Raw genomic sequence first — 27997 nt, forward strand, 5'->3', positions numbered from 1 at the left:
AAAAAAAAAAAAAAAAAAAAAAAAAAAAAGGTAAAGTACAAACAGCAGAAGAACAGCACCATCCCTCTGAATGCAGGGACACACTGCTTCCCAATGCATCACACGCTCAAAAGCTTCACCTGGCCAGCGGGAACATCAGCTTCCTTGGATTGTCAGCAACTGTTCTTAAATCTTCCCACAGAGCCAGCGTGATTTGTTCCTGACAATTAAATGTACCCACTTTTGACTCAGCCTTTGCACTTTCCCGCAGATCACTCTCAGGCCATTCAGGAACAGCATTAGCCTGGAACAGAATTACCTTTCCACRTGAAGTACAGGCAGGTACTTAGAGCCTGTTCCCGGACATTCTGCCATTAGGTCTCCTTGTCAATGCTCAACACTGGGTGCACATGATTAGGAAGGTAAACTGTAACATACACGTTTAGACAACTATCTCTCRTATTTGCTTTTACACACGCATGAATGAAAAATTTAGCCAAGGCCCACTAGCGACAAGATAGTGACAAGTGTCCGGTCCCAAAACGAAAACTAAAAATCTAGGACAAACCGGACCAGTATTTGCCATACACAAAACATTAAACATTAAAGTATTTCAAAACTGCAAGTTAAACTTGCCCCTCAATTCAAATRATATAAATACAGACATTTCAGATTAGATGTTTTACAATCTAGCTGTCAAATACCACTTTCTGGTTTCATCCTCTTACCCACAAGGACTACACACCATACTGACCATAGAGGATCAGAAAAAAGACAAACTGCAGAAGGTCAAAAGAGCAAAAAAAAAAAAATTAAGAAAAAGAGGCTGAAGAGGAAAACAGCAAGTAGGAAAACTGAAGAGCCAGATTTACAATTTGAGAAAGATTTCTGAACTTGGATGAAGCACTTTGTGTCATCCCAGCAGCCACCTATAGAGCTAGATGAAACTCCAGAAACTTACAAGGGCAAAAACCATCTGACTCAAAAATGACCCCAAAATCATGGCATGCTTTGCAGGATTAAGAAGGGAAGTAATTAGCCCACATGTTTACACTGTGTGACTGCTTCACCTGATCTGGGTAACTGATAGATCTGTTTATTAGTATTATTTATGACAACTATTATGACTTGGATGACGTTTTTCCTCTAATTCTATGATCTAAAATAAGTCAGAYGGATTAGAGATTTTTATTTTATCATTTGGGAACATTGTCCTGTAACAGATTCRTGATTGGTACCTGGCTTAGACCAACTTTACACAATCACTGTGGAGCATAAAAACAACTGAAAAATAATCCCAGTGTCTCAAAATGTCAGAGATGGGAGACTTATACTCTACTGCCTTATCCAAAGAAAACAGTTTTTTTTAAGCTCCTAATGTAATCAAAACTTTTTATATATCACAAAAGTAGGAAAACCAATAGACAACAAGGTTTTTTCCAGYCTGAAAAGTCAGCCAAATTACTGAAAGGCTTTGTTAATAGGGAAGCCTACAAGGCCTGCCCTGCAGTGCAAGCAAAGGTAAATATCAGGCAGCTGGACTGGTTCAAAAGGGAGATGAGGACAGGTGTGAACAGGAACAGCCTCAGCGGACACATGCATGGAAATCTCGCATGATTTCCTGTTCTCTCCCAAAGGCAGCCCCTTCCTGCCTTGCTCAGGATGATCTGACCTTGAGAGTGGAAACTACCACCACTGCCTCGGGACCTCTTTTCCTGTCCTCCAATTCCCCAGGGTGTTGCGTCCTGCTGTCTGCACTGCTCCCCCATGCAGCAGCCTCTTCCCACTTCCGTGGCCAGGAGCCATCCCCTTTCCGATACAACAAACAGCTAAGTCCTGCGCCAAAAAACCCTTCTCCACCTCCCGCTAAAAACTGCAATTATGCTCATGCTTAGCACTCCCCCTGTAAGCAGCAATCCACTCGCCCTTCACTGTGTCCCAGGCTGTTGTGTGGGAAGGATGACRATTTTTGCCTGCCACAGGGAGGGGAGGAAGGCAAATACGAGCAGCCCTGCAAAGCACAGCACACTGCTTTGTGGAGATGGGACGAGGCAAGAGCTCCTGCAAATAGCTGCCATTTGGCCCTTGCAAATAGTTACTGCTCCTGCCACCATAATCAGTGGGCACTCTGTAGGGTTTCATAGGAAGCAGCAGGAGAGATATCAGCTGTGCTGCAGCGTGATCTTCTCAAACAGGTGGCCCTCATCTCCTCCAGGGACAGGCACAGGAGGAACAGACATCTGAGCCATGACTTTGCAATTCAGTAGGATTACTTGCCTTTCCCTGTCCATCTACTTTTGGAAAAATCTGCCTGAAGCTGGCTCTGTAACATTTACAGCACACATAATACTCAGCACCCACCCAATTTAATGAAAATCCTTTAGCTGGGACTCTAGGTTTACCTAGAGTTTTGCCTTCAAACTTGACTAGTTTGGTCCACAAGAGATCTGTTTTGCCAATTTTTTTTTTTTTTTTTAGCCATTGCTGTATTTGTCTTTCTGTATTGGCAAGATTGGACTAATAACCATTAAAAGTATAACAGTATAACAGTATAATATTAATGTGTGATTTCTCTTTCACTATGCAATGTTGTTACATACTAGCAGCCCATTTGGGTGTTTTCTTTCTGAGATGCCATGACACACAATTCAAACCGGCATGAAGTTAATCAGCTTCTTCCATTCTCCAATCTGACTCGTCCCTCACATGGAGATGCATTTCAATAAGGCAGGCTGCTCATTTTGTCACAACTTGCATCAAAGATAACAGAGATGTGAAAGATGAAGTTGCTGGGGTTTTGTTATTATTTGTTACATAAAAGGATTATACTTTTAATTGAAATTGGAACTAAAATAACAGGATTATGAGCTATATTAAATTACAAAATGGGTAAGATAAACATCAGGTTTTTTATCTGCGTATGGTCTAATATAGCCTGTGTCAAATKTAATAGTTAAGGACACATTATGCTCTATTAAAAAAATGCTGCTCTTYAATAAATACCTAACTTTATTTACCTTAATTTTACGTAACTGTAAAATCCTTCTATTGAAGCCGATCATCTTACTCAGGAATAAGGACCGTTAGTTACACACAGCATTTTTAGAATTCTAAATCACACTACTCCTTTCAATGCTTAGAAGCAAAATACTGAGCAATATAACCAGTAGTAGTAAAGACATGCCAGATACTAACTTTATCAAAATATTTTACTTCTACATAATCATCCATAATCTGTATTAACTTGCATTAATCTCACTCATCTCAGCTACTGTAATATTTCCTTTCCGGAGTTAGTGTTGCTGAAATACTGTGGCTTATATGATTAAACATTTGGACTGTTGATTTATTTAAAAAYTTGATTCAGTGATCTGTCACTGGACAGGTTCCCCAGTCTGTGATGTTGCCAAAGTAAGCAAATTTCTTTCACTGGTTTAAAATTCTTTGGCAGCATAGCATCCCCACACAGACTCTGGGTTCTTCAAAGAACCTTGATACTGAAACTGACAAGACCACAAAATGAGAACAACCTTGTTTTCCACAGAGCATTTGGTAACAAGAGACACAAGCCCRTTATGGCAAAAATAGGACTTTCTCCACACCCCTGAGTAAGCACAAGAAACATCGAATGCTCTTACTGGAGCCCCAAACATGTTTTTCTCACAGGTAAAACAACAGGGCWAAATATTTACTTGAATACTGTAAGTCATCTAGCCAGCCAGGGACAAGTGTCATTGCAAGGGAAAGAAGATAAAGACTTTCTTCCAGACACAACTAAGGAAGGAGTGTTTTGTTCATTCAGAGGAAACACTGCTCCTTTAATCTGCAAGGCTTGTCCAAAGAATTAGAGAAGATGCGCATAGAGGTATCAAGATTGAGTGAGCAGGACAGACCAGCTCTGAGCTCTGATGTCCAGATCATCACCCATGGGTGTTTTTGAGGAAGACTGCTTCTAACCATGGTTATTAAACAAGGCTGCATTGTAGGCAATTGTACTAATTGAGAATTCCTGTGGTAAAAGTTTTTTTTTACTTTTTGGCAGCAACAATGGGGAAATGGTCAGTAGCATTTATTATATAGCCGGGCCAGCCTTTAAACCTGTGAGTCTAGGAAACTGGAGCTTYTCTCTTTACAGGAAAGCCTGAGGAAGCCAGGCCTCTTTAGCCTGGAGGTGACTGAGAAGAGATCTTATCAATGCATACAAGTATCTTAAGGATGGGTGTTGAGACAATGGGGCCAGACAATGCTCAGAGGTGCCTACTGACAGACATGAGACAGTGGGTACAAACTGAAACACTGAAAGTTCCCTGTCTAAGAAGAAAAATGTTACTTTGAGGATGACAGARCACTGGAACAGGCTACCCACAGAAGCTGTGGAGTCTCCTTTCCTGGAGATATTATAAACCYGTGTGGATGTAACTCTGTGCAACCTGCTGTAGGTGAACCTGCTTTAGCARGGGGATTGAACTACATGATCTCCACCGACCCCTTTCAGCACCAACCATTCTGTGATTCTATGAAAAGGCTGTTTTAGCTGATGCAGTATTTTGGTTCCAAAAATACATATTGGGTGATATGTAACTTAAGAGATTTTCCAAGCTGTGAATTGCTGCTGTGTATGTAAACCCCATCCTTAGGACAGTCATTTGGTATATAGCCAAAATAAATGCTGCAATACGGATAGGCTGATGAACTGTAATTTACTGATCAGTTAATTTAACCTGTACACAGCAACACTTGATTTTACAAGCCAGAGTTTATAAATTCTTCAGGAATTCATCTCTGCTAGTATAGAAACTTCTCTGTCTTGCTAAAGCTACAAGTAACATCTTACTGTCCATGCCTTGTTTAGCTATAGACCTGTTACAAACCTAACCAATAAATAGTCAGTCTTGTAGAATATATGCAAAGCTGATTCATCAACTGCAATTTTTAAACCCTAATACAAATGGATTTTGAGAACTGATTTGSATTAACCAAGTCTGCCTGTGCTTCCATCTGGAAGTTATATTTTATAACTCTACACACATCTTAGAAACAGATTCAGATGTTTGGAACAAATTCAGAACAGTTGTAAGAAATTCTAGGTACAAATGGRAAAAAAAATTGAGTTTTAGTATCTCTTTGGTCTCAGTTTTCTTTCAAGCAGGCATTTATAACCATGATGTTTAGGGACTTCAGGGACAAGGAAAGAACCTGTGTTATTACCTATGACATATTTACTCATGTGTAATGACAGTTTATTCTTTCTCGTACTACTCTGTAGMATTTTAAGCCTATCCTGATAAAGGCACACAATGCTGAATGGAAAGTTAAGAAACCCAGTTAGAAACAGGGTCGAACCGTCTGGATCCACTAAGATTTTCTGCTAGGAAAATTGTCTTTAATGAAACAGCAAAACGAATATACTTTCCTACACTGAAGACACATCAACATTTATATAAAAATGCCTTTTTAACAGCAGAGCTTAGAGCCCATGAGCTGTGTTAGTATAAAAAAAGCAACTGTAAGGGTTGTAAAGCATACAACAATGCGAGTACCTAATTTCTTTATTTAGGGAAAAACATCATCAAACCATTTTACTTTAAGCCTTCATCTCTGAATTTGATCAAACCTGCWTTAATAGTGAAGCAATTTAATTTCTCAACACAAAAACCACACACAAGGACAGATGAGTCTTAGAGGAGAAACATCCAGAAACTTTTCTGCTTTGAAAGGAAAATCTAACCTTCTGCCTTTCCAGCTTGCTTAAAATAACTGTGAAGCCATTAACAGGAAAGTCAAACAAGAGAAATGTGCCCAAGCTTCTCAAAAACATGATGTTGTAGATGGTAGAAGGCAAACGACAAAACAAGATTTCCTCTCCACCCACGCCATTTAGCACAGATGCTCTAGAAATCCCACAAACACACTGTTATTTCTCYCATCACATATACAAGTTTCCTGACTTACCTAGCCTTTTTGCTGGTCTTGGGTTTTGGCGTGGTGTTTTTTGCTTTCTTTTCCTTTGGCTCTTTAGGGGTCTTAGGGACTTTGGGGGTCTTGGGTTCCTTCTTTTCCTTGGGTTCTTTAGGATCCTTCGGTTCTTTTTTTGCCTTGGGTTTTTTCTTTTTCTTCTTGTCTTCTTGGGAGCAATCCACTGAGTTTCTGCTTAGATTCTGGCTGTCAAGTCCCCCAGGGAAGTCTTCTTTACCAAAACCTTTACTGGGACCTTCTGCAGCAATGTGATTGTTTTTCTTTTTCTTTTTCTTCTGCTGTGGCTGCGGCTCAATTGACGGCAGATAATCATCGCTTTTCACTAGCTGGGTATTCGGTCCACTAACCTGAGTCATATCCGGCACTGGTTTCTCTAAAAAGGGTTCCGACGGAGAATGCTGAGAGAGATAAATAGAAATAAAATTGTAGATCTGCAATTTTGATTTCTAAAACTTTGCTCTTTTGGAGCATGAGGTAACAGAGGGAGAAAATATTAAGCACAAGATTAGCCTATTAACAAGAGTCAGCATATCTGAAACACTATCCAGTAAAGCAGTAAARAACAAGGCTTTTTGCAGTCAAAACAATCTCAAAACGACAAGAAATTCTTGATATAGCAAGGGTAAAATTATTCTAAAGCTTGTATGAAGTGAAAATACAGAAAATATTTAGTCTTCAACATGTAGATGCAAAAGGAAAGCAATTGTTTCAGATATTTCAAAATAGCTGTTAGTAGAATGATTAACTTGTTACAAATTATTCAGCTGCACTGGAATTTTGTCCTTTGGGGGRAAAATTGTTAAAGTTTATTTCTAGACATTCAAAAAAGAATAAAAGCATATTCACAGGATGTACTGACAAAAAAATTAAGGCAATTTGCACAGGTTCACCCGTGACAGGAGATATTTTGATCAGCAAGTGAAAGATGAAGCCACTTGAAAATGTAATACAATGTTGCGGGTTTTTGTCCAAGATCCATAGCTTCCAGCTTGTATTCAAACAGATTTGTTCCTGCTCCAGACAGGACAGTGAACAGGACTGGACAGAGAACTGGACTAGACAGAGACTGCATTAACATTGTATTTCAAAGTCTCTACAGCGTATCAGGTTTATACCAAACTTAGAAACTACAGGAAAACCTATATATAATCACACAGATGTTAAATGTGTAGACTAAAAAAATATTAGATATACTGATAACTATTTTCACTTTAATGGTTCTGCTCTACACAAAGATCCATGATTCTGCAGTGGAAAGATATTTAAGCTCTACCATGACTTTGCAGCAYACCACAGCTCTGACCTGCTTCCCTCTGCCTGCCCATGGTTATAAATGCAGGACGACAGTGCTTTTCTAGAAGAAAAATAGTAGCATGACACCGTACTKATGCCTTTCTTGCACCTACATATATGGTCAGATCATTTTACCCCCACTCTTTCTGTTTCTCCTCCTTTCCTGTTCCCTAAAAATTATGCCAGGATGACTCTAGGTGGATGAGTTCCCCATTAYTCATGGTGTCAAACAACAGCCATTTGAGATGTCTGATCCATTGAACTGGGGAGAAGAAAAGCTTATAACAAATAAGAATTTTACTTCTAGGAAAAGCAGTGCTATTTTAACTGCAATTTGCTTTGCATTTCATTTTTTCCACTTTTTTTTTCTCTAATGGCACTTATTTAGAAGTGGCAAGTGTGCAAGAATGACTACAAAACCAATTCCTATCTGTGGGCATACACAGATATATCTATTTCAGCCACCTAGATCAAAATAGTAATGCACTTCAGGAAACAAAATTATTGACAGTATTACAGGAGAAAGTGAATGCATGTGTATATTTCCAAATACATTAATATAATTTTCTGAATGTAAATAAACTGAACCAGGACAGTCCTAACTAAATCTGGCGTTTCTTCACAGTAACACAAACCACTGTGCACTAAAAACACTGACATACTCAGAAGCTACTCAAGAGCAGAAGGAGCAARGCTGTCAGAAAGCTAAGAATTTTTTCTGCTGTCTGAGAGAGGTCTGAATGGTACATGCTACATACTACAGTTTTTCATGGAGGAGACAGGACAAGAGGGAAGGCCTGAGTGACAGACTGATGGTCTGGGTCTCCTTGGCTTAACCAAGAACTTTCAGGGTGACTTCTGTATGTTTCTGTCTTCCAACTGCTTATTAAGGTCCTTTTTTGTGCAAGGGTCTGAAAGTTGCAGCACAAACCCATCTCTAATGCAAACCCAATGCACCCACTCCATTAGTACTGCATCAGTCAGCCCCACCTCAAGATCATCCTATGTTAGGCATCCTGAAGTATGAATCAACACCTGTTCAGACATCTGTAGTCACCTTTGGCACTTAGATGTCCCTGCTGGAAAGTTCACAAAAACTGGGTATCTGTACAGAAAACACTATCCCAGAAAGTCAGTGGTAACAACGAGTTCTGTGGTCCAATGACACATTACATAAAATAGAGATCTTGTAAATTGTTCTGATTGGTTCTGAATTTGGCTGACTGAACTGAGYTTCAGATTTGTTATATGACACAGATGAAAACTGTCTTCTCCCTACAGGAATATCACAGAGATCACCTGTAGGTACCTCTTACCCCTGGGTTTTCAGAGCAGTATTTTTAACCTATATTTTTGCAAGATAGCAGATAATACAGAAATATGTTGACTCTTTTGTATTTCATGAATACKRCATTTTGCAGRAACCTCAAGTGCAAGTTTCACCMATTTTTTCACTGAGCTGTCCCCTACCATACTCAATCCTGTTTTAAAATGCTACTCATATGCTATGTATAACATATTAAAAAATCTAGGGTTTTCTTTCCATTGTTTGTAGATTGTGTATTGAGCAAATACTTTGAATTTGGCACTACATTATTTGTTTGCCATATTAAGACAGACTTTTAAAATTACCTAAAAGCTTATGTATAAGGCACAACTTTCTAGAAGAGATCAGGATCAGTAGTTTAATTTATTTTTCTTCTCAAGCATGTGAACCAGGCAAGCCAACAAATACAAAAACCACAGGAAATCCAATAATGCCATTTAAATTTAACTTTACAAATTTTTCAACATTCAACTTCATTAGTGGTACGACTATCATTGAAATCAGTATTTTATTTTATACATGCTTCAGTATTCCAAAAACTGAATCCTTGCTGCCTTTGAGACTTATGTGTTTGTTTTTGTTTGTTTAAGTCTGAACAACAGCTTTCAGCGGAGTCATAAGCAATCTGAAAGCAAAGCTTTCCAAATCTCCACAACAGAAGCGTCAGCCCTTTGTGATTTGACATTTGCAGTTTTAGTGTAAGGTCTGGCCAGAAGGTAAGGCCCTGAGAATGGCAGTGATTGCTGCCACACTGTAGTACCCTATGAGATTTCAGATTCTTACTTTTCGGGAACCTTATTCACAAGAGTTATTCTCAGGCTCTAAAACAACTCAAAGACTATAAATTAGACCAAAACATTACGCCTGTAACAAACATTAAAAATCCCCAAACTTACTGCCTTTTATTTAAAAGATAAAGTTAKGTGCATTAACAAGCATAAAAATACTATGATTTTGATTAGTATCATTCAAAATCTCTGGAACACTGAAGCTATAAGAAGACAATTCTGCCCTAATTTGGCTTTGTAGGTTGTATTTTCTGTTACTTGAAAATATGTAACTTTTGCCACATRCCACTCCCCTTGCAGTTTGGCACAWTTTGTAATTCACTTAYACAYGATTTTCTAAATCGTAGCACTCTTTCAAAGAAATAGCTGTKAATACTTTTATTTTTCTAGGAAGTCTGTGGCAGTACTTCTGCAATATGCTAAAACCGTTTATCCCTAACCAACAACCCCACATTGCTCCCTAGTGTGAAGCTGTGTAGGAGCAGCACAAATCTACTGAGAAGAGATTGGAAGCAGCTTGAAAGATGCATTTCATACCCCGAACCAGTTGTCTGCTCTTTCTTAAGTAGGGAGAAAAGGAAGAACAACAGGCTTTCACTATAAATATTAGATTAAGCCTACCACAGGGAATTATTTCAAATAGTTCTACTTCTTTAAATCTAGAAAGGATTAGCTCTAGTTACAGGGTCACAATTTCTAATCAAAGAACCCCATTTTCCATTTATAGAATTTTAAAAAATATATATATTGCAAGTTTTTACCAAAAGACTGAAAAAAAWTATCTGCGTACTTCACAGAAATTGCTTCTCCTGCTGCTTTTAGTAGTAATGAAACTATAATTTACTATGTTAGTACAGAATTTAATCTTCCATGGGAAAGAAACCAGTGGAGATTAAACACATTTAGGTATTCATCCTATTTGATATTGCAGCAGAATTATTTTTGGTATTATTTGAAATAAGGTGAAAAAGGTGCTCAAAAATATTGGTGTGTTTACTAGACCCACATCTCTTTAAATCTTTTAGAGAAAAGCTGTTTTTGTAAACATTTAACAAAGAACAGATGGCCTGTTTTAATCATGCGAAAAAACCTGGAGCTCACATTAATACTCCTACCAGCGACTACTGGGGCTAGTCACCTCCCTAACCAGCAGCATGGCACAGTCTTCAGTAATTCCATTTAATTTTACAATGGACATTTTCTCATCAGTTCCCACTGCTCGACAGTTAATCAATGCTATTAACATGCAATATCACAACGCAGGACACTCCTAAAGATGGCAGCTTATTAGAGAAAAACAGAGATTCTTCAGGACCTCTGAAGAGTTAAAATAATTGTGGCTCAACAGGCTACACAGCATTGTCAGTAAGAGCCAGCAACATCCAAGGAAATAAAAAATGAAAACACTATTAGAGAAAAAGAATAGTCTGTTTCTAGACTTGCAAAATTTCTGCAGTTCAAACATATTTTTGAGCTTCCAAGCATGTATCACCCAGACTTCAAAAATTAACACCAAGCTGGTTGCGTTTCACAGCTGCTTATGCTTTTAGAGTTAAGCTCATTCTACCAGCCCAAAGCCCAGAGAGCTGTCTCCAACCAGGCCTGTTACGTGAGGTAGCAAGATGGACAAGATGTAGGATTAACCCAGTGAGGGTGAGTGGCAGCGAGGGAGGTTAAGGAGGAGTCTTTCTGTTGCATGAACAACCTACTGCACTGAAAGCAGCTGAGTGTCACTTCCCTAACAGAGAAGCAACTTGAGCCAATAYTGAGCTCTAAGAAGTATGAAGCAAACACAGCAAAGTATGTGACGTGACTCAGCTAACTTTGTGAAATTTAAACATCAGCACCAAACAACAATTAAAAAAAAAATCCTTTTTACCAGGACTATACTTCAATTTTCCTCATGGGTATTATTTCCAGACTCGCTGGTCTCTTCCATATTTTAATTAAGATCTACAACAAGCACACTTCATTTAGATTTTCTTGTACTTTGGTTTACTAARTTGTCTAACAGTAAAGCAAGTGCTCAGTCAGTTCCCACAGACTTCAAAATACAAACCTCTTTGGTATGATCTCCATACAATGGATAATGTCACTTCAGGTAAATTATTACAGAATATTCTCAACTGCAACCCTGTTCAATTATCACTTTCACTTTGGAGAAGTTAAAACAGCAACCTGTGCAAATTCTTTTAAAACAGAAGACAGACTATAGCACGTTTCCAGCAGCAGCTCTACCTAGTGCCACAGAGATCACCGATTTCRAATTTGTATCCTTCTTGATGGCATAATTGAAAAGGTGTTAAAAGCCATCACATAACCAAATCATTCCATGATTCTTCCTTTCAAGGGTTAATGACAGCATTCATCCTCCCTCTGGATTATTTAGAATGAACTACTCATCTTGACTAATTTGGAAATTTTCTGCATCATGTCTTTATACGTTGCTTTGTCCTTGCAATTCTCAACTTGTCTCATGAATWCTTTCAGCGTTAGGCCTCTCTTGGTGCCCCCTCAATGTGAAGCATGTTTCATCCTTTCTAGACCTCCATAAATACCTTACTGACATCGTCTTTATGCAGAGCTCCCGCATCAGTAAAAACTCAGGAAACAGGAATCAACATCACCTCCAAAACTCCAGCCAAGTGCCAGTACCTACATTTAGGAAAAGCTGTACAGTGCTATTTTCCTATAGCAGGTGAAGTCCAGAAACATCTTCAAGACTATGTTCACACCTGTATTTGTTTCAAAAATACGTATTACCAATCAGGTTCTTCTACTTTAGTGTCAATGATGATCCCTTCCCATTTCTGTTAAGCTACTACTTTCAAGACTTGTATGTTTCTTTTACTGTACTATATGAAAACASTTAGTATTAAACTTTAAATATTTTGAGCAACATGATGCTGTTTAGAAACAACTGGTATCTCAGCAATTCAGAAACCCTCCTATGAAAATCGTAGTTCCACAGTGACAACTGGGATTTATAAACCAACAAGTGCTGTCAGTGATCTCTGCAATGAAGGGAAAGAATCACACCAGATGAGAATGAAAGTCTATTTGACAAATAGACTTGACAGGAATCTAAATTTCTTGACATATCTCTACAGAACACAGATGAAAGTACATAGAAAACAGAAGTTCTATTAATACCATCCTAGTAAGACAAAACTACTGTGCCTGAAAAAGGTTTAAGAGAAGTGCTGTTGCAATACCATTTTATTTCTTAAGCAAGTCTTAGGAGAAAACAAAATAATCTAAAACTATTCTAAGTCATCCTGMTCTGCTACTGCTACTGGAAACCTGTTAAAAACAGTACAATTAATAGCAAATTATAACTTGCTGATGCAAAGTTTTTGGAAAAACTCCTAAACAAAAAAAACAGAATTCAGATGTCAACATCATCCTAACAGTGGAAATGGAAGTGATTAAAACCAATCTTAATCCCTCTGCCACCACTGTAAAATTGCTGATTTGGTGGAGCTGAAAATATCACCCAATAAAGTATCTTGAAGGAATAAAAATATGCTATGCAAAATACAGAATTTCTTAACTAAGTCTCAGCACAGCTATATTAGAATTATTTATTTTTTCTGGTCATGTACTCTATGGAGAAACACAGATTACAAAAGACAAATTATATGATGTGGCCATCCAAAAAGCAAACATCCCATTATCTTTTACAGCAATCACATGTAGTGTTCTGTGCTCACAGAAAAAGTGAGACATTTTACTAAGCCTATGGAACATCAGCCAATGCAGTAAGTCCAGACAGTTGGTTCACAGCTCAAGAAACAAATCTATGTCCCATAAGAGAGTTCCTAGGTTGCTGTTCATCGATCAGAAATCTCAGACAACTGCCACACCTACAGTAATAAAGTGTGCATGCTCCAAATTGACTGTACRTGTGAAACTCTGCAATAGCTACCACACGGACTGCATGCAACTGGTGATGTGATGGTCAAGACAAATAGTTGTTAATACTTTATTTGCTAGAGATTACTTTGCAATATACTGACTCAGCAGTATACTATTTCTCTTAATGTAAGCAAGGCAAGTCCTAACTATTACACAACAGCAGCCAGATTCTCTATCATTACCATGTAGACTGGTTGAAGACTCATGATTTTGGCAAGTTTTTACTAGCTCTAGCTGCAGAGACGCATAGAAAGGGTGGGACAATTAGGTACTGAATTCTACTGGTAAAAGCTCATTGCTCATGTTGACAGCTTGTCCACCTCAAGCCTGCCTTCCCTGCATGGTCACAGTAAAAGGGAACTTTACTTTGTGTGTACTCCACTATCAAGCAGAAAAYGTGCTAGAACATGCCAACATGTTTTACCATGAAAGTTTTGCAGAGTTTATGCCATGCAGTCTTTACCACAAGTRAGAAAATAACCAGCAGGCCAGCAAGAGTCTTACCGTCAATTGGCCTGCAAGCATCTTTTTCTTAACACTTTACTTCTGAAGGGGATGCACAWGTATTATGAKGAGCAGCWGAGGAAGCTGGGGTTTTTAGTCTACARAAARRGAGGCTCAGGGGAGACCTTATCTCTCTCCACAACTACCTGAAAGGAAGTTGCAGTGCGGTGGTATCAGTCTGTTCTCCCAGAATGAGAAGAAATGGCCTCAAGCTGTGCCAGGTGAGGTTTGGATTGGATATYAGAAATTYRTTTTTCACAGAAATGCTTTGTCAAGCACTGGAACAGGCTGCCCAGAARTGGTAGAGTCACCATCCCTGAAAGCATGMAAAAATTAYGTGGRTATGGCACTTGAGCACAAKGTTTAATGATGAATACAGTGGYGCTYGGTTGACAGTCARACTTCATGGTCTTWAASGTCTTTTCCAACCTTAAYGGTTCTTTGATTCTKCCATGAAACATCTGTATTTTAAAATGTGTATATTGGCTCTGGGAAGTTATTCCCAGACACAGGTATCAAGATACCTAGTGCTTACTAGAGAATTCCTTGAATTAGAGAATATCCAGGAGATTTACCAACCCCTCTAAGGCCAGGCAATGGCTGCTCATCTTCGGGCAAGACAGGGCCACAGTAAAGTAAAAATATATCAGCATGAAAGCTTCTCAGAGGATCTAGTACAACACTTCTACTTCTCCAGTAAAGAGGGAATATAGGGGAGGAAACACCTACACATGCTCAATGAAAACAGCAATAATTAAACTGCTGKTTTTTAATAAATCAGCATTATAAAAGACTAACCTAATATTTTATCATATATACAGGGTGAGTTGTTGCTGTTGGACTTGCCTCCATGAACCCCACAGCCCTTATGCTTCACTGTGAAAGCACAGCAGCTCCTCCAAAACAGGCAAATGCAAACATCCTCCTCTTGGGCACGTTTCACAGCCCTGCTTTGAAACCCAAGGTCCTGAGGGGAAAGACAAAACTGCACTGCCCTGTACATGCAGCTTCCTCCCTCTACCAGCAAAATTCCTTCCATTCAGCTACTGAATATCAAATGCATGGAGATTCATCCTCTCTGAAGGATAACCTGTTCCTACATCACATTGTATTGTTATTACCGTTTATGAGGCTCTGGTACCAACTATGATTTCTACTAAATACCCTGTTCCCTACTCAGAAAAAGAAAATGCAACAACACAGTCTGGTCTGACTTGGTATGTTAAGCATTTAGAGCCTACCCACAGTAACAGAAGTGATAAATGTCCTCTAAAAGTTTATTTTTTTTTCTACAGAAAACCAAAGTTGCTCAGAGAACCATTTTCAGAGGGACCTTAAATTGATCCTATCCTATCAATATATCTTTCTGTTCTCAAATTTAAATCACAGTGACATGCAGCAAATGGCACCAGGCTTATGACTACACAGAAAATCAAAGACCAGCATATGAGGTACAAATACTGGTTCTTCTGACCACAGACAACCGAAAAAGTTCCATCTGAGCTTTCACTGCTGCAAGTTATAGTAGCAGTAACAGCATTACACACCGCATCAGCAACAGCATTTCTATTCTGGTATTTTTCCCCTCACCCCTTCTAACCCACAAGAGTTAACAGGAAAACTTACTTACCAGGCTATAAATGTAAAAAATATAAGGTGAAAGGTAATAAGATATTATATTGTATGTTTGAGATCTATGCTACTAAAAAACTAATAACACAAGTTGCATGTGTTAATTCAGAAGCAATACTTCTTTTTTGATTTGACAAACCCCTATAAAGTATTCTTTATCTGAATTCAGAAAAAGTACATTTCATCTTCCTGTAATTTGCAATAAAAATGTTTACTTTAGTTTAAGGAAGGGATAAGAACTATACAGAGAAGGGCAGCATGTTTGGGATGGTTTTTTTTCGTTGGATTAAGCTAAAGACTTGCAGGCCAGGAAGCATTTTTCTCCTGTCTGCTCTGCAGCACTTAAGGATCAAGGAAATAAAAATTACAGAAATGCCCACCTGTCTGATGAACATCCTGTGAGCTCCAATCCCTTACTTGTAARGACAATACTAATGCTTTTTAACAATGATTGCAGAATCATAGCAYATCATGGSTTGGAAAAGACCCACAAGGATCACCAAAGTCCAATTCCTGGCCCTGCACAGGACACCCCCAAGAGTCACACCACGTTCCTGAAAACATCCAAACACTTTTCTGTCAGGCTTGGGGCTGTGAGCACCTCTCTGGGGAGCCTGTTCCATTGCCCAATCATCTCTGGAGAAAAACCTTTTCCTAATATCCAAACCAAACCTCCCCTGACACAGCTTCATGCCGTWCCCTCAGGTCCTCTCATTGGCCACCAGGGAGAAGAGGATTAGTGCCCCTCCCTCGGCTCCCCTTCATGAGGAAGTTATAGACTGCAACAGACTGTAAGGAAATCCACTAGGAGCAGATGGGCACCATGTGGCTACAACTGCATATTGCCCCAATCTAATTACTTGGCACCACGACATGCCTCTGTATTTTTTTACAGAATGCCTGTGCCAGAAAGTCCTCAAACGAAGTCCTCACATCCGCAACTGTGTGCTCTGCTTGTGCATGCACACCAGAGCGGCCTTTTTTTCTGGGCTTGATTGTCTTCCAGTCTTGGGAATCTTTAGACAGACACCAGTCAGAGCGAGTCCTTTCAGCCTTTTTGAGGTAATTCAAGCTCTGTTTTGCCACACAAACCTGCCCCAAGGCAACCTCTCACCCCTCTTCTGAGGGCACTCTAATGCAAGGGTCTTCAACAGAACTAGCTCACCTCTGAGAAAGCCATCTTTCAGAGGAGAGCTTGGGGATCACAGCTGCTCAACAAGCCCTCCCTTGTAGCCATAACTGAGGGCAGCAACTGAAGAGCACTATTTCAAACATTCACAAAAAAAGTAAGATGTAGCAACCACCACCAAAATGCTTTCAAATGTATTTTTAGGCCATGGATTTATTAACATACAGTGTTTGTTCCAATACAGTAGGAATAGATACAACTTCTCTATCACTTTCCTAACCTCTTCTTTATTTTACCTAGAAAAATAAAAGCCCAGCATTTTTGTTTTAAAAGCTCCCTAACATCAGCTTCTACATTTGCTAAACATCCATTTTCAAGAAGCCTGCACAGAAAAAATATACCAATCACAGTTTAATGACAAACATGCATTAGATGACAAGGCTGGTGAAAAGAGGATGCAATTCATAGAGAGTCTTTACTAAGAACTTTATCACTTCCCCTATCTRCACACCCTCATCAAAAGAAGAACAAGTTTTTCCCAAAGGTTTAAATATGTATATCATGTTCTAATAGTTGAAGGAAAGGGCAATAGCATTAGATGTTTAAGATTTCAACAGATGTGAAAAGGACTAGAACCYTTGAGTTTTCACTCCTGTTCTTAGAAAGGAGGTCCCATTGAAGCCCCAAGATATTTCCACAATACCATCCATCAGTATTTTTACTAAATCACAGAACATTTTGAATTTTTCCATCATTTACAACAAGGTGTTTTTATAATTTCATCAAGATACCTTGCAGATAGGAGTGTATGAGATCTGAAAGCATCAGAAGAAATACTACCAGCACAGATAGTACACTTTGGTTTCAGTTTGGAGCTGACAAACTTTCACTTCAACAATATTTTATCTGGATGACTGGAACAGACATACCAGACAAATAATACAATACTCTTTTTCCTCCTTGCCATCTTCCACCTCTGCTAGGTGAAGTTGTATTGTATCCACAATCAAAAGTTCAAATCATTTTCATTCATTACTTGAGCTAGTGCCCTGTTTTTTWAAACTACAACTTGTACACAAGTCTTTTCTGCTATATATTTTAAAAAACACACAGAATTCTCTGATCACATGGACTTCAAATACTGTAAAACACTTACATACCATGAAATAAATAATTAAATAATTCTAAACATTTTTMATTATTATTTAATGATTCTAATCTTTACATTTGCTGACTTCTGATTAAAAGAATCTCATMTCATAATTTTGTCCTAAAAGTAAAACCGTATTTGGTAAACACTTTCTGATACCATAAGTTCATTTCCACAGCATCTCAATCAAGCTGTCTTTACTSTTTATGTCTACTCCAAACCTCAAAGTATTTTAATTACTGCTGTTTCAAGCTCATAGTAAAGGTGAGCAATCTTAGCACTAGGGAGACTGAAAAATTAAAATCGTAACTTTATGTTTTGATACTCTAAATGCAATTTCCTTAATCACAAAGAAGTACCATATCGTGAGAGAAAAAGAAACTCTAAAATCCCACTCACTGCCACTACCACTTTTACTTCTAATAGATGTCCCAAATGAGTTGGAATGTCTTTTCTAACCCATTTGTATCCAATATTATTGTTCTTGTCCAGCAGAAGTTCCAAACCTTTCCTCTGACACTGACCAAGGAGTCAGCCTGCAAGTGAAACAGCAATGCTGTCTTGAAAAGATTACTTAAACTTGATCGCAACCCTAAGAAAACATATTGTAAACTATAAACACATTTTTATTTTTTTAAATGATAGTCTAAATTATTTAAGTATTTCAAACACTCAAAACCAAATAAATAATTGTTGTTACTRAAGAAATTATACACCCTATTGCTCAACCTCCTACAATAATATCTCTTAACTTACCAGTGACTCTTCCCTAGTTACTCCAGAATAGCCACCTCATGCAGTTCACAAGACGGATGGGACTTCTAGATTAAATCAGATCTTAATGACTATGGACACTATCCTGAAGAGAAGACTCATGTTACCCTAAAAACTTAAGTACAGAAAAGATAAAGACCATGAGGAGTAATGAAAGCACCGAACATCAGGAAAGATAAGTTACTTTTTCCTACCAGCCGCAACTCACTGTGATACTTTTTTTTTTTTCTAGACAGGCTTTTGCTTTGTTGGATTTTGTTCAGGTTTTTTTYCCATTTTCTCTTAAATTACATATTCATTTCTTACTAAGAGGTGTCTCCAGCAAAGGACTTGCCATGGACCTTCTTCTTGAGAAGTGCTCAACAGTAAATAACTGCGAGAAAGCACCTATTTGGATTACTACTGGCTTCAGCTTTAGGGCAATATAGCCCAGCATAACACACACAAAGAGGCCCCAAATCCCATTACTATCACTCTTGCCTCAGGCAACTCCCTATCCCTCTGTCCCAGTTTACTCATATGTAAAATGGAAAATACACTATAGTAGATCTTAGATGATGAATGAATTAGTGGTTGGTGAAGTTTTGCAGTRTTAAGATTAAAATTGCCATTTAAGATACTCATTATGCTATTTTTTATAAAGATATGAAGAAAGACAYTGTTTGTAGGAAGAGTCCACCTGTTTCATGAGATTCGGTGATATTCATTATCTGGTTTGCTGGTCAACAAATTACCAGGCCATACCTCAAACAATAAAATTAAAGTAATTAAACAACTACTTCTGTCACAGAAGGTCTTCTGCTGGTAGAAGAAAGGGGACAGAGAAAATATGGCTGCATACACAGATTACATCCTATTTCACAGGCATGAAGAACATGCAGKGTCAGTCCTACTTCAGATCTTTCTTAACTGCAACTCTGCAGCTTGCCATCATTCTGTACCGACTATCACTTAAAGTTGTATATTAAGTAACATAGTTTAACATTTTCTGTCCCCTACTTAGTTCTTTCTTGATAGTTACTTTCAAAAAGTATATATAAAAATGTTACAACCAAAGCCTTCTTGCCAACTGGAAATACAACAAGGCAGACTCTGCAGACAGTAACAAACTACAGTTTTCCAACACCCTCATCACAACCCTCTTCCGGAGGCTCTAATGCTTACAGCAACATAACTACTGAAAAGCTCTAAGTGTCAGTTCTTCAACACATGCTATTGTTCTTTATATACACATATTTACTAATATTTACATATGTATTCAAACATTTCACTTTCAGTGTTAAAATTGTTTCTAATGATGTCTGACYCCCTTCACAAACTACAGCTGTTTCCATGTTCACTTTCCAATATCTTAAACCCCAATGAAAAACCTGCCAAACTAACCCCCAAACCAGCCTGCAACAGGAAAAAAAAAATCAGCTACATCATGCCAGTTCTCCCCTGATTATATGCTCAAGAACTAACTTTTCCCATCCCATCATGTAGAAGATACTTAGTCTTTGGGTTAAATAGCTTCTACGAAGATAAAACACAATGCAAAGGAAGGTTTTCTCCTTTTCCCTTTCCTGTGTCAAAAAAGAAAAGGAGAATARCCTGGAAAAGTAATGATTTGTGCAACAGCTTTGTTACATTTTGTTTCCAATACASTCCTAAACAGTTAAACTGTAGTTCTAAAAAAAATATCTGAGATTAACCAACCTTTAAATACCTATAGYTGATCAACTCACAGAAATCAGAGAGCAAAAGGTACAATATATCTTCAGCAGTAATGCATTTTATACCAGTGACACCTATATATTAGGAGAGAAAAACTACTAAAGAATTAATGGTACCAATTAAAGAAGCCAAGAGTTTGCATGGCTCAATTGCTGAGTCATAGACCTTTTCCCCATAATAGGTTCCATTATAGTCCTGAGCTCAAGCTGTGGGAAGAGGATTGCAGATGAGTAAGAGGAATTAGTATTTTTAAATGTTATTGCCAAGGAAGGTGTCCTTTAAGCATTACACAGCTGTGTGTCTCTGATGGCAGTAGAGCAGCTTGTGCTTACTCACCATCCTAGTCCTAAGTGAGATCCTCAGAACTGTGAGCACCTCACAATTTCAAAACACTAACACAGAAATTAAGCCACTCAATGTAGAGCCCTCTCAAATTTAGTAAGTATTTCATACGCATTTCCAAACTTGAAATACTTCAGTACACCCAAATTTTGTGCCATTCTACTACCCTTGATTTTTTTTTGTATTCATTTATACTTACATAAAACAAGATAAGACTGTGTAGCTTAAGACCAAAATAGTTTGTACTTAAATGACAGGATGCCTGTAACAACTGGGGTGATGCAGAATGAGGAAAAGAAAACGAAAACGTTCAAGTCCTTCTCAAGATTKCTTCCAGGAAACCCAGGGAAGTATTTGTGCCAGAGTACAACACAACACAGAATTCTGGTCTTCCACATCAACAACAATTACACCTCAAACGCAAGTATGGATTATTTKGATGGAGAAATCTAAAGGGAATTTAACTTAGTTAGACTGCTATTTATCAAAACACTGATATCCTAATACAGAAAATGAAAATAATTAAGATGGGTAAAATAGAYACCAGTGCAAATTTGGTATAAAACCAGCATCTAATAAATTTAGGACAGAGTCAGATGCCTGTTTCAACATTTAAAGTATCTGATTTGCATAAGAATTAAAAAACCCCAGGAATACTGGGAGGAAAAACCAAGGGCTCTTTAAGTTTGATGAGGTTTAGAAAAGCAGTTCATAAGACGGCACATGTGACAGCTGGAAGCTCAACTCCATGGCCCAGACAACCTTTACAAGTACTTTGCTTCTAGTGACTGGGAACAGTAAAAATCAACAGCAAAATCTTGTTTAGATTAAAAAATAAACACATTTTAACAAATGCAATTTGGAATATGATAAACACTGAACACACTAGTTCAGAAAAGAGTTAAATATGCTTAGAAAAAACATTTATGTTTCTTTTTCTACGGCAAGAAATTATCTATAAAGCAGACTTACAGGGCTGATTAAAAATACTACTGGTCACAGAAGTTTTACCTTCAAACCTAAAAAGGGGTTTGCTACCCAACAATCTTTTACAGCCATGCTGGCCAATATAGTCAGACAAAAACCTGAGTATTACCTGTCTTATAAGCCTTACTTCACACACAATAATCACCAGCTATGGATGTGATTACTCAAATACTCCAAAGAAAACCTCTCTAATTTAAAATGTTTGTTTTTATAAATTTTTTTTCTTTGACAAGCAATTGTCTTTGTATCCTGACTGTCGTATAAAATGCAACAATGCTGTTTAAAATAAACAGGACTGCTTATTACATAAAGATGCCAGAATCCCAGTGTTCTTTTACAATAACTTTTGTATTCCCTGGTTTGGACAATTTTTCCCAAACATTCCAGAAGTAATTTTTATTTTCAAGTACTCTAGACAACAGAGACTTGATAAAATAGAAGTAAGCAATTTGTTAAATTAATGGTCACCCATCATTTGTTCATTTATGCAGTTACMTTATTTAAGTATTAGTGATATACTTGAAAGGAGTGGAAAAGTATAGGAGGGAGCCAGTATCCAATTGCTGGGCCTGTGWCTTAACCTGCCAACAGGAATGTCACAACTAAAAAGACTCCTCAGAGAATTTCACCTCTTTCTAACATTGTGTTGTAAAACTTGTTCTTCCTCAAGATTTTCCTACAACCAACATCCCTAATACAAGAGATCAGAATCAATGAGGGTAAACAGAGGTAGAACAAATTCTTCCCTCAGAAGAGGAAACTTTTCCATAGATATCACCCCAGAGCTCCCAGTCCCAAAGTCCCTGGCCTGCTTTGAGGGCTCTCCAGACCCATAATTAATAATCTAAAACCCCTCCTCCCATCCCCATCCATCCCCATTGAGTGGTTTATAGAACGGCTTTGTTTTGGGCTAAGTTTGATACAAACTGATGCAGAGACATTAAGAAGAGACAGAAAGGAGCAAGAGTTTTTATCTTTTGCACCTACTAGTAAAGTCTTACACAGCTGAGAGAAAACACTGAAAAAGCACAACCTGTAGATCATACTTCAACTACTTATAACCCAAGTTTTCTTGGATATTCACCCCCCCCCAATGTTTTCTTTGCTTCACTTATGAATTCAATCATCTACCACTTCAGCATCTACAATTTTTGAGTAAAAATACAACATATTTCTGAGTTAAAAGGAAAATATGCTGATAAAGATATAAGCAATTCTGTGTCTGTAACTTACAAACTTACAGTTACATTTGTAACTGAAATAAGGTAGACATTTTCACATGCACTGCTAGTGTGCTTTTTCTGTACTAGTCCTCACAGTTCTGCATGAGAATTTCCCATTATTCAGTTAGACAAAGTCAGCAAAAATCCTTTAAATCCAGAAAGTCACATCCTGAAGCTGCAGAGGTTATATTCTAGATCTACAAGGACTCTTTTTCTTTTTTGAGGACCTGTAAGTGTACAGAAGTCAAGCTGACACTCAAGGAAAGTGTGCAGGAGCYGAGGAACATGCAGTGCTAACTCTTCTCAAGGTAGGGCTTCTGAGGTAGGCASCCCTCAGAGCACCAGGCAGACGTGGAGGAGCTTGCCCAGGATGGTGKGGGTGGAAGACAGAGGAGGTTTGTGGCCACCTCCATAATCCCAGAYATGCTACCATCTGCACAGTTCCACCCTTTCAAATGGAAACAGTGATTGTGTTTGTCTGACCCACCAAYAAATTGCCACTGATTCAAATGACACAAAGGTTATCTGATGGAAGAAGTTAACAGATATGGAGGGTACATGTCACGGGCTAAAGCCATCTCTTTCTAACTGGCTTACTAATACTGATCTGTCAAACTCAGCTAACTGTGCTTTCATGCTGACACTTTCCATTAAAAGATTTACAGCTCCCCAAAAAAGACTCAGCTATACCCAGTTCCCTTCAAAGCCAAAGGCAAATATATAACCAACAACATTTTGAGTGTATGTTCTCTTTGGTCTTTCCATGGCCTTTCCAAAAAAGGTGGCACTATACAATCCATAACTTTCARGTGAAGTGTGGAGCCAACAGCAAACTCCCTCATGGAGAGATCATACAATGGCTTGGGTCAGAAGAGACTTTAAGGGCAACCTAGTCCAACCCCCCTGCAGTAAGCAGAGACATCTTCAACTCAATCAGATTGTCCATCCAACATGACATTGAATCTACCACCTCTCTGGGGAACCTGATCCACTGTTTCATCACCCTAACCATAAAAATAAAAGTCTTTCTTAAGTCTAGACCAGTCCTCTTTCAGTTTAACATGATTACCCCTTGTCCTATCACAAGACCTGCTAAAAGGTCTGCACCCATCCTTCCCCATCTTATAACCCCTCCTAGGTACTGAAGGGCTGCAATGAAATCTCTCCAGGCTGAACAACCTCAACTCTCTCAGCCTTTCCTCACAGAAGAGTAGTTCCAATACCTCTGATGATTTTCATGTTCTTCTCTGAACTCACTCAGAGAGATCGGTGTCTTCCTGTGCTGAGGACCCCAGAGATGGATGCAGCAGYCCAGGAGGGGGTCTCACAAGAGCAGAAYAGAAGGACAAAATCACCTCCCYTGACCTGCTGGCCACGYTGCTTTTGGTGCAGCCCAGGATRCAATTGGCWTCCGGTGCTGCCAGYACATTTTGGCAGGTCACATGCAGTCTTTCATCCACCAGCACCTCCAAGTGCTTCTCGGCAGGGCTTCTCTCAACCCCTTCAACCTCCAGTCCGTAAATGATACCCTGATACAAGTGCAGCACCTTGCACTTGGACTCGCTGAACCTCATGAGGTTCACACAGAMCCACTTCTCCAGCTTGTCCAGGTGCCTCTGGATGGCATCCTGGACCTCAGGCACATCAACGTCAACACCCAGCCCRGTGTCATCTGCAAACCTGCTGAGTGTACGCTTGATCTCCCTGTCAAAGTCACTGATGAAGACATTAAGCAGTACTGGTTACAATACACTGTTATGGGACAGGAGGTGTCTGCATTTTGCTTTACACTGAGATGCAACCACTGTCATTTCAGACACCAACCTGAGCAGATCCCATCAGAAGTGAGATCCACATTTCACACAGAATTCTGTTCTGTCAAATTTCCCTCTTCCACTCTTTTTTTTTAATCTGCGGTCAAGATCTACAAGCTTCTAGCAGTGGACAAGAAGGTTATAAACTTCCCACATGCATATTGTTGTTTGTCATAAAAATCTGCTCTCACTAATCAACTTTCCCAGGCCACAAAAAAAGCAGGGGATTTCAGAGGTATAACAGACCACAGTTTAGAAACTTCACTTCAAAGAACTCTTAACAGATATACATGAGATATGAAACCAAAAGCGATCATCAGTAATCAACTCTATYTTTCTTTTGGGGTGGGAAGACAGCAGTTCTCCATGTGGCCTTTTCATTGCACTATTTTATTAACCTCAATATGACAAAGTGTGCTTGAAATCACAGACTTGCTAAAAGTCCATTGATGTTATATCTGTGCTAAGATCCATTCATGTCAAAGAGCCCAATATACGTCTCAGACTCTATAGTCAAAGCAAGAAATGAAAATAGCCTTTGAATATGTAAGCTATGGCATGTCGCAGGTAGGCCTTTCCCTAACTCCTCTAGAAACTGAACTAAACTAATAATTAGATCAGACAGTGTCATTAGAACTGGAGGGGAGGATGGAAAACTAAACAGAACAAACAAAAACAAACAAAAACCAAACAGACAAACCCAAAACCACACACACAAAATCAAACCAAAAAACCAAAATAATATCCAACCAAAAAAACCCCTTATATTTAGTGCAATTATCTTTGTATCCTTGCTCCAGACATTCTTTACCCAACTTACAGTAAAATGTAAAAATCCCTATAGGCAGATCTTACATGCCTACAGCAATACCAGGTCTAGATTGGGGTTATATTATAATATTATCACTGGAGAGCTGTGTCTAAAGCAACACGTTTAACTTACCCCTGACAGCCATAGCAGTTTCTGAGTTACATTTTTGGGTGCTGCTGTACAGAGCAACAGGGAACTGCAGGAACTGCTCTGCCATGCCCTGCTCACTGCTGCTGCAGAGCACCCAACAGCAACACTGACAATACTGACATCAAACAACTGACCAGTGTCAGTCAGCAAAAATTCCCCCAATYCAAGTCTAACAACTTAGGTACAGCATTATTTKGTTTTCAACAAGTTTTCCTGAAATGTTTCAAAGGAGGCCTGCAGAGAGAAACACTCAGAACCAAGCAGTATTCCAGTATTGCAGGAGTTTAGCSCTATGTCCATCTCTGACAATGTAGTCTTGCCATAGTAGACATCTGCAAGATCCCATTAATAAACRAATACAAATAATAACTGTAAAGCCCGAAGTTTTAGACCAGTTTTAATGATTGCATTAATTCACATACAGTTGTACAAGGAAACTGTGATGTCAACTTTTTWGTGTAAGGTGTCACTTTAAATTTAAACATGCACTGTGTATTACAAGCCTCCCACTATATTTAGCAACAATTGGCTGGTACAGAAAGATTTCTTCCAAAAATAAAATAAAGGACTTCGTATCATTCAGTGCTCACATGTAAGGAAAATTACAGTATTATCACACTTATCACAGTCTTGCAGGGCCAAAAAAGATATGAAGTACCAGAATGCAAGTGGATGGAGGGCCATCTGGAGAAAAAGGAGATGTAAAAGCAGAGTGGAAAAACGAGAGTTCATACTGACTGCTAGACATTAGGAAGTTTGTTATGAAGCTTGCTATGAATCCTCTCTTCTCTTCTCTTACAGGAAAATTACAGGAAGATTCCAAAATTCTGTGGAACTATTAACTTCTCAGCTACTCTGGTCATGTTCTTTTGTTTGTGGCAGTTACAGAAACAAAATAAAACACAATTTAACTAGCACAATTAAAACAGACTAATTTTTTCTGATTCAACCAATTAAATTACTCAGTCTGTTTTAAGAGAAGTCTACTGTACGTGGGTATACATTCCTTTAGGGAACACTTGTATAGCAGAGGAAAATTTCCTCTATGACTAAAATAATGAATTTACACTAAGGAAAATATAAATAAATTTACCTTTTAATACAAAGAAGTKGAAGATGAAAATTAAACAAATGTTTGGCACTCCCTACAACATGTTATAGCAATATATCACAGGCACATTTGGGTTTGCATACCAGAGAGTAAGYGTTGCAATARTAAGTGCTCTTAAAAAYAAATACTTTYAATTTTCCAAAATTAAAAGGTGAATAATATGCCAYAGAAGCCTGCCAAGCCTMAGAACTCACAACTTTAGAAGCTARRAYTGTGGATTTTCAGTACTTAAAGGGRGCTAATAAAGAAAGAGGGAGAGCAACTTTTTACCCAGGCAAATAGGGAAAGGGAAGGAGGAATTGCTTTTAACTAAAAGACAGGTTTTAGATTAGATGTTAGGAAGAAATTCTTTGCTCAGACAGCATGCCGGCACTGAACAGGTTGCACAGAGAGCTKTTGAATGCCCCACCCATGGAAACGTTCAAGGCCAGATTGGATGGGGACCTGAGGAACCTGATCTAGTGGGTGGCATCCACCCAGGGTCAGCCCATTAGAGCATCCCTGCCTGTGGTGGGGTAGATGGAACCAGATCCTCTTTAAAGTCCCTTCCAATACAAGTCATTCTATCAGCCTGTGATTTCTTAACATGTATTTTCTACAGCAGCAAGCTGTGCAGTATGAAACCATTCCCAGAAGTTCTTAGTATTTGTGACTGCTCTGCATAACACAGGAGTTGCTGTCTCCTAAGCTTGGCTAACATAGTAAAACCACTGAGGAGCAGTAGAGGAAAGAGCTGCATCTCAATCTTCAGCACTGAGGAACAACAAAAGCAAAGCAACAAGGATTCACCCCAGCTCAACAGTGAAAAATCAAAGATCCACTTCTTCTCTTCCACATCTTGTATAATGACACGAGCCCCACATCAACCTCTTCAACTACCAAATTCCTCTACTACAAATACCAACAAGTGAAATTTTCTGCTTTCAACTGTTAAAACTGGTCATCTCAGTCTTCTTGAGCTGCACTCTTAAGCAAGASCAATACTGAAGAAATGATGGAGAGCAAGGAGGTAGAATGTTTTAAAGCAACAGATACCAGAGTAAGAACTGAAATTGGGGGTTTTATGAATTTTGGTTTTGAATAAATAACAAAGTTTAYGGCCATCATATTTGTGGTCCTCTTCATAGACAGAGGCAACACTGTTGTTGGCTACACCAATCTTGTCAGGAACAGAGAAAATTCTGAGTAGGCAATGCATAAAGGACAGTAAAATCAAAAAGAATGATTTACAAATTCTGGAAAGGTCAAACCCACACTCCAATCACTAAGTCATCCTGTCTCTTAGTCCTGTTTCCTCATAAAGATGACTAAAAAATTAATCTGAATTTTATTTTTAACTTGCCATGCTTTAAAACAATTCTCTAGGCTGATAA

At 38.5% G+C, this 27997-nt stretch overlaps 1 protein-coding gene across 4 annotated transcripts in view; it reads right to left on the minus strand.

The window, feature by feature from the left end:
• Nucleotides 1-27997, minus strand: part of CHD7 (chromodomain helicase DNA binding protein 7) — a 132460-nt gene that overhangs the window by 52819 nt on the left and 51644 nt on the right. For all 4 annotated transcript variants that reach the window (XM_057377155.1, XM_057377157.1, XM_057377156.1 and 1 more), the window contains exon 3: nucleotides 5932-6353. In XM_057377155.1, the coding sequence (XP_057233138.1) occupies nucleotides 5932-6353 (422 nt within the window). The remainder of the gene's footprint in view (nucleotides 1-5931; nucleotides 6354-27997) is intronic.

This window comes from Malurus melanocephalus, unplaced genomic scaffold (assembly GCF_030028575.1).
Source record: "Malurus melanocephalus ecotype Western Australia unplaced genomic scaffold, MMel_1.1 scaffold_303, whole genome shotgun sequence".
In the NCBI taxonomy this organism is placed as follows: Eukaryota; Metazoa; Chordata; class Aves; order Passeriformes; family Maluridae; genus Malurus; species Malurus melanocephalus.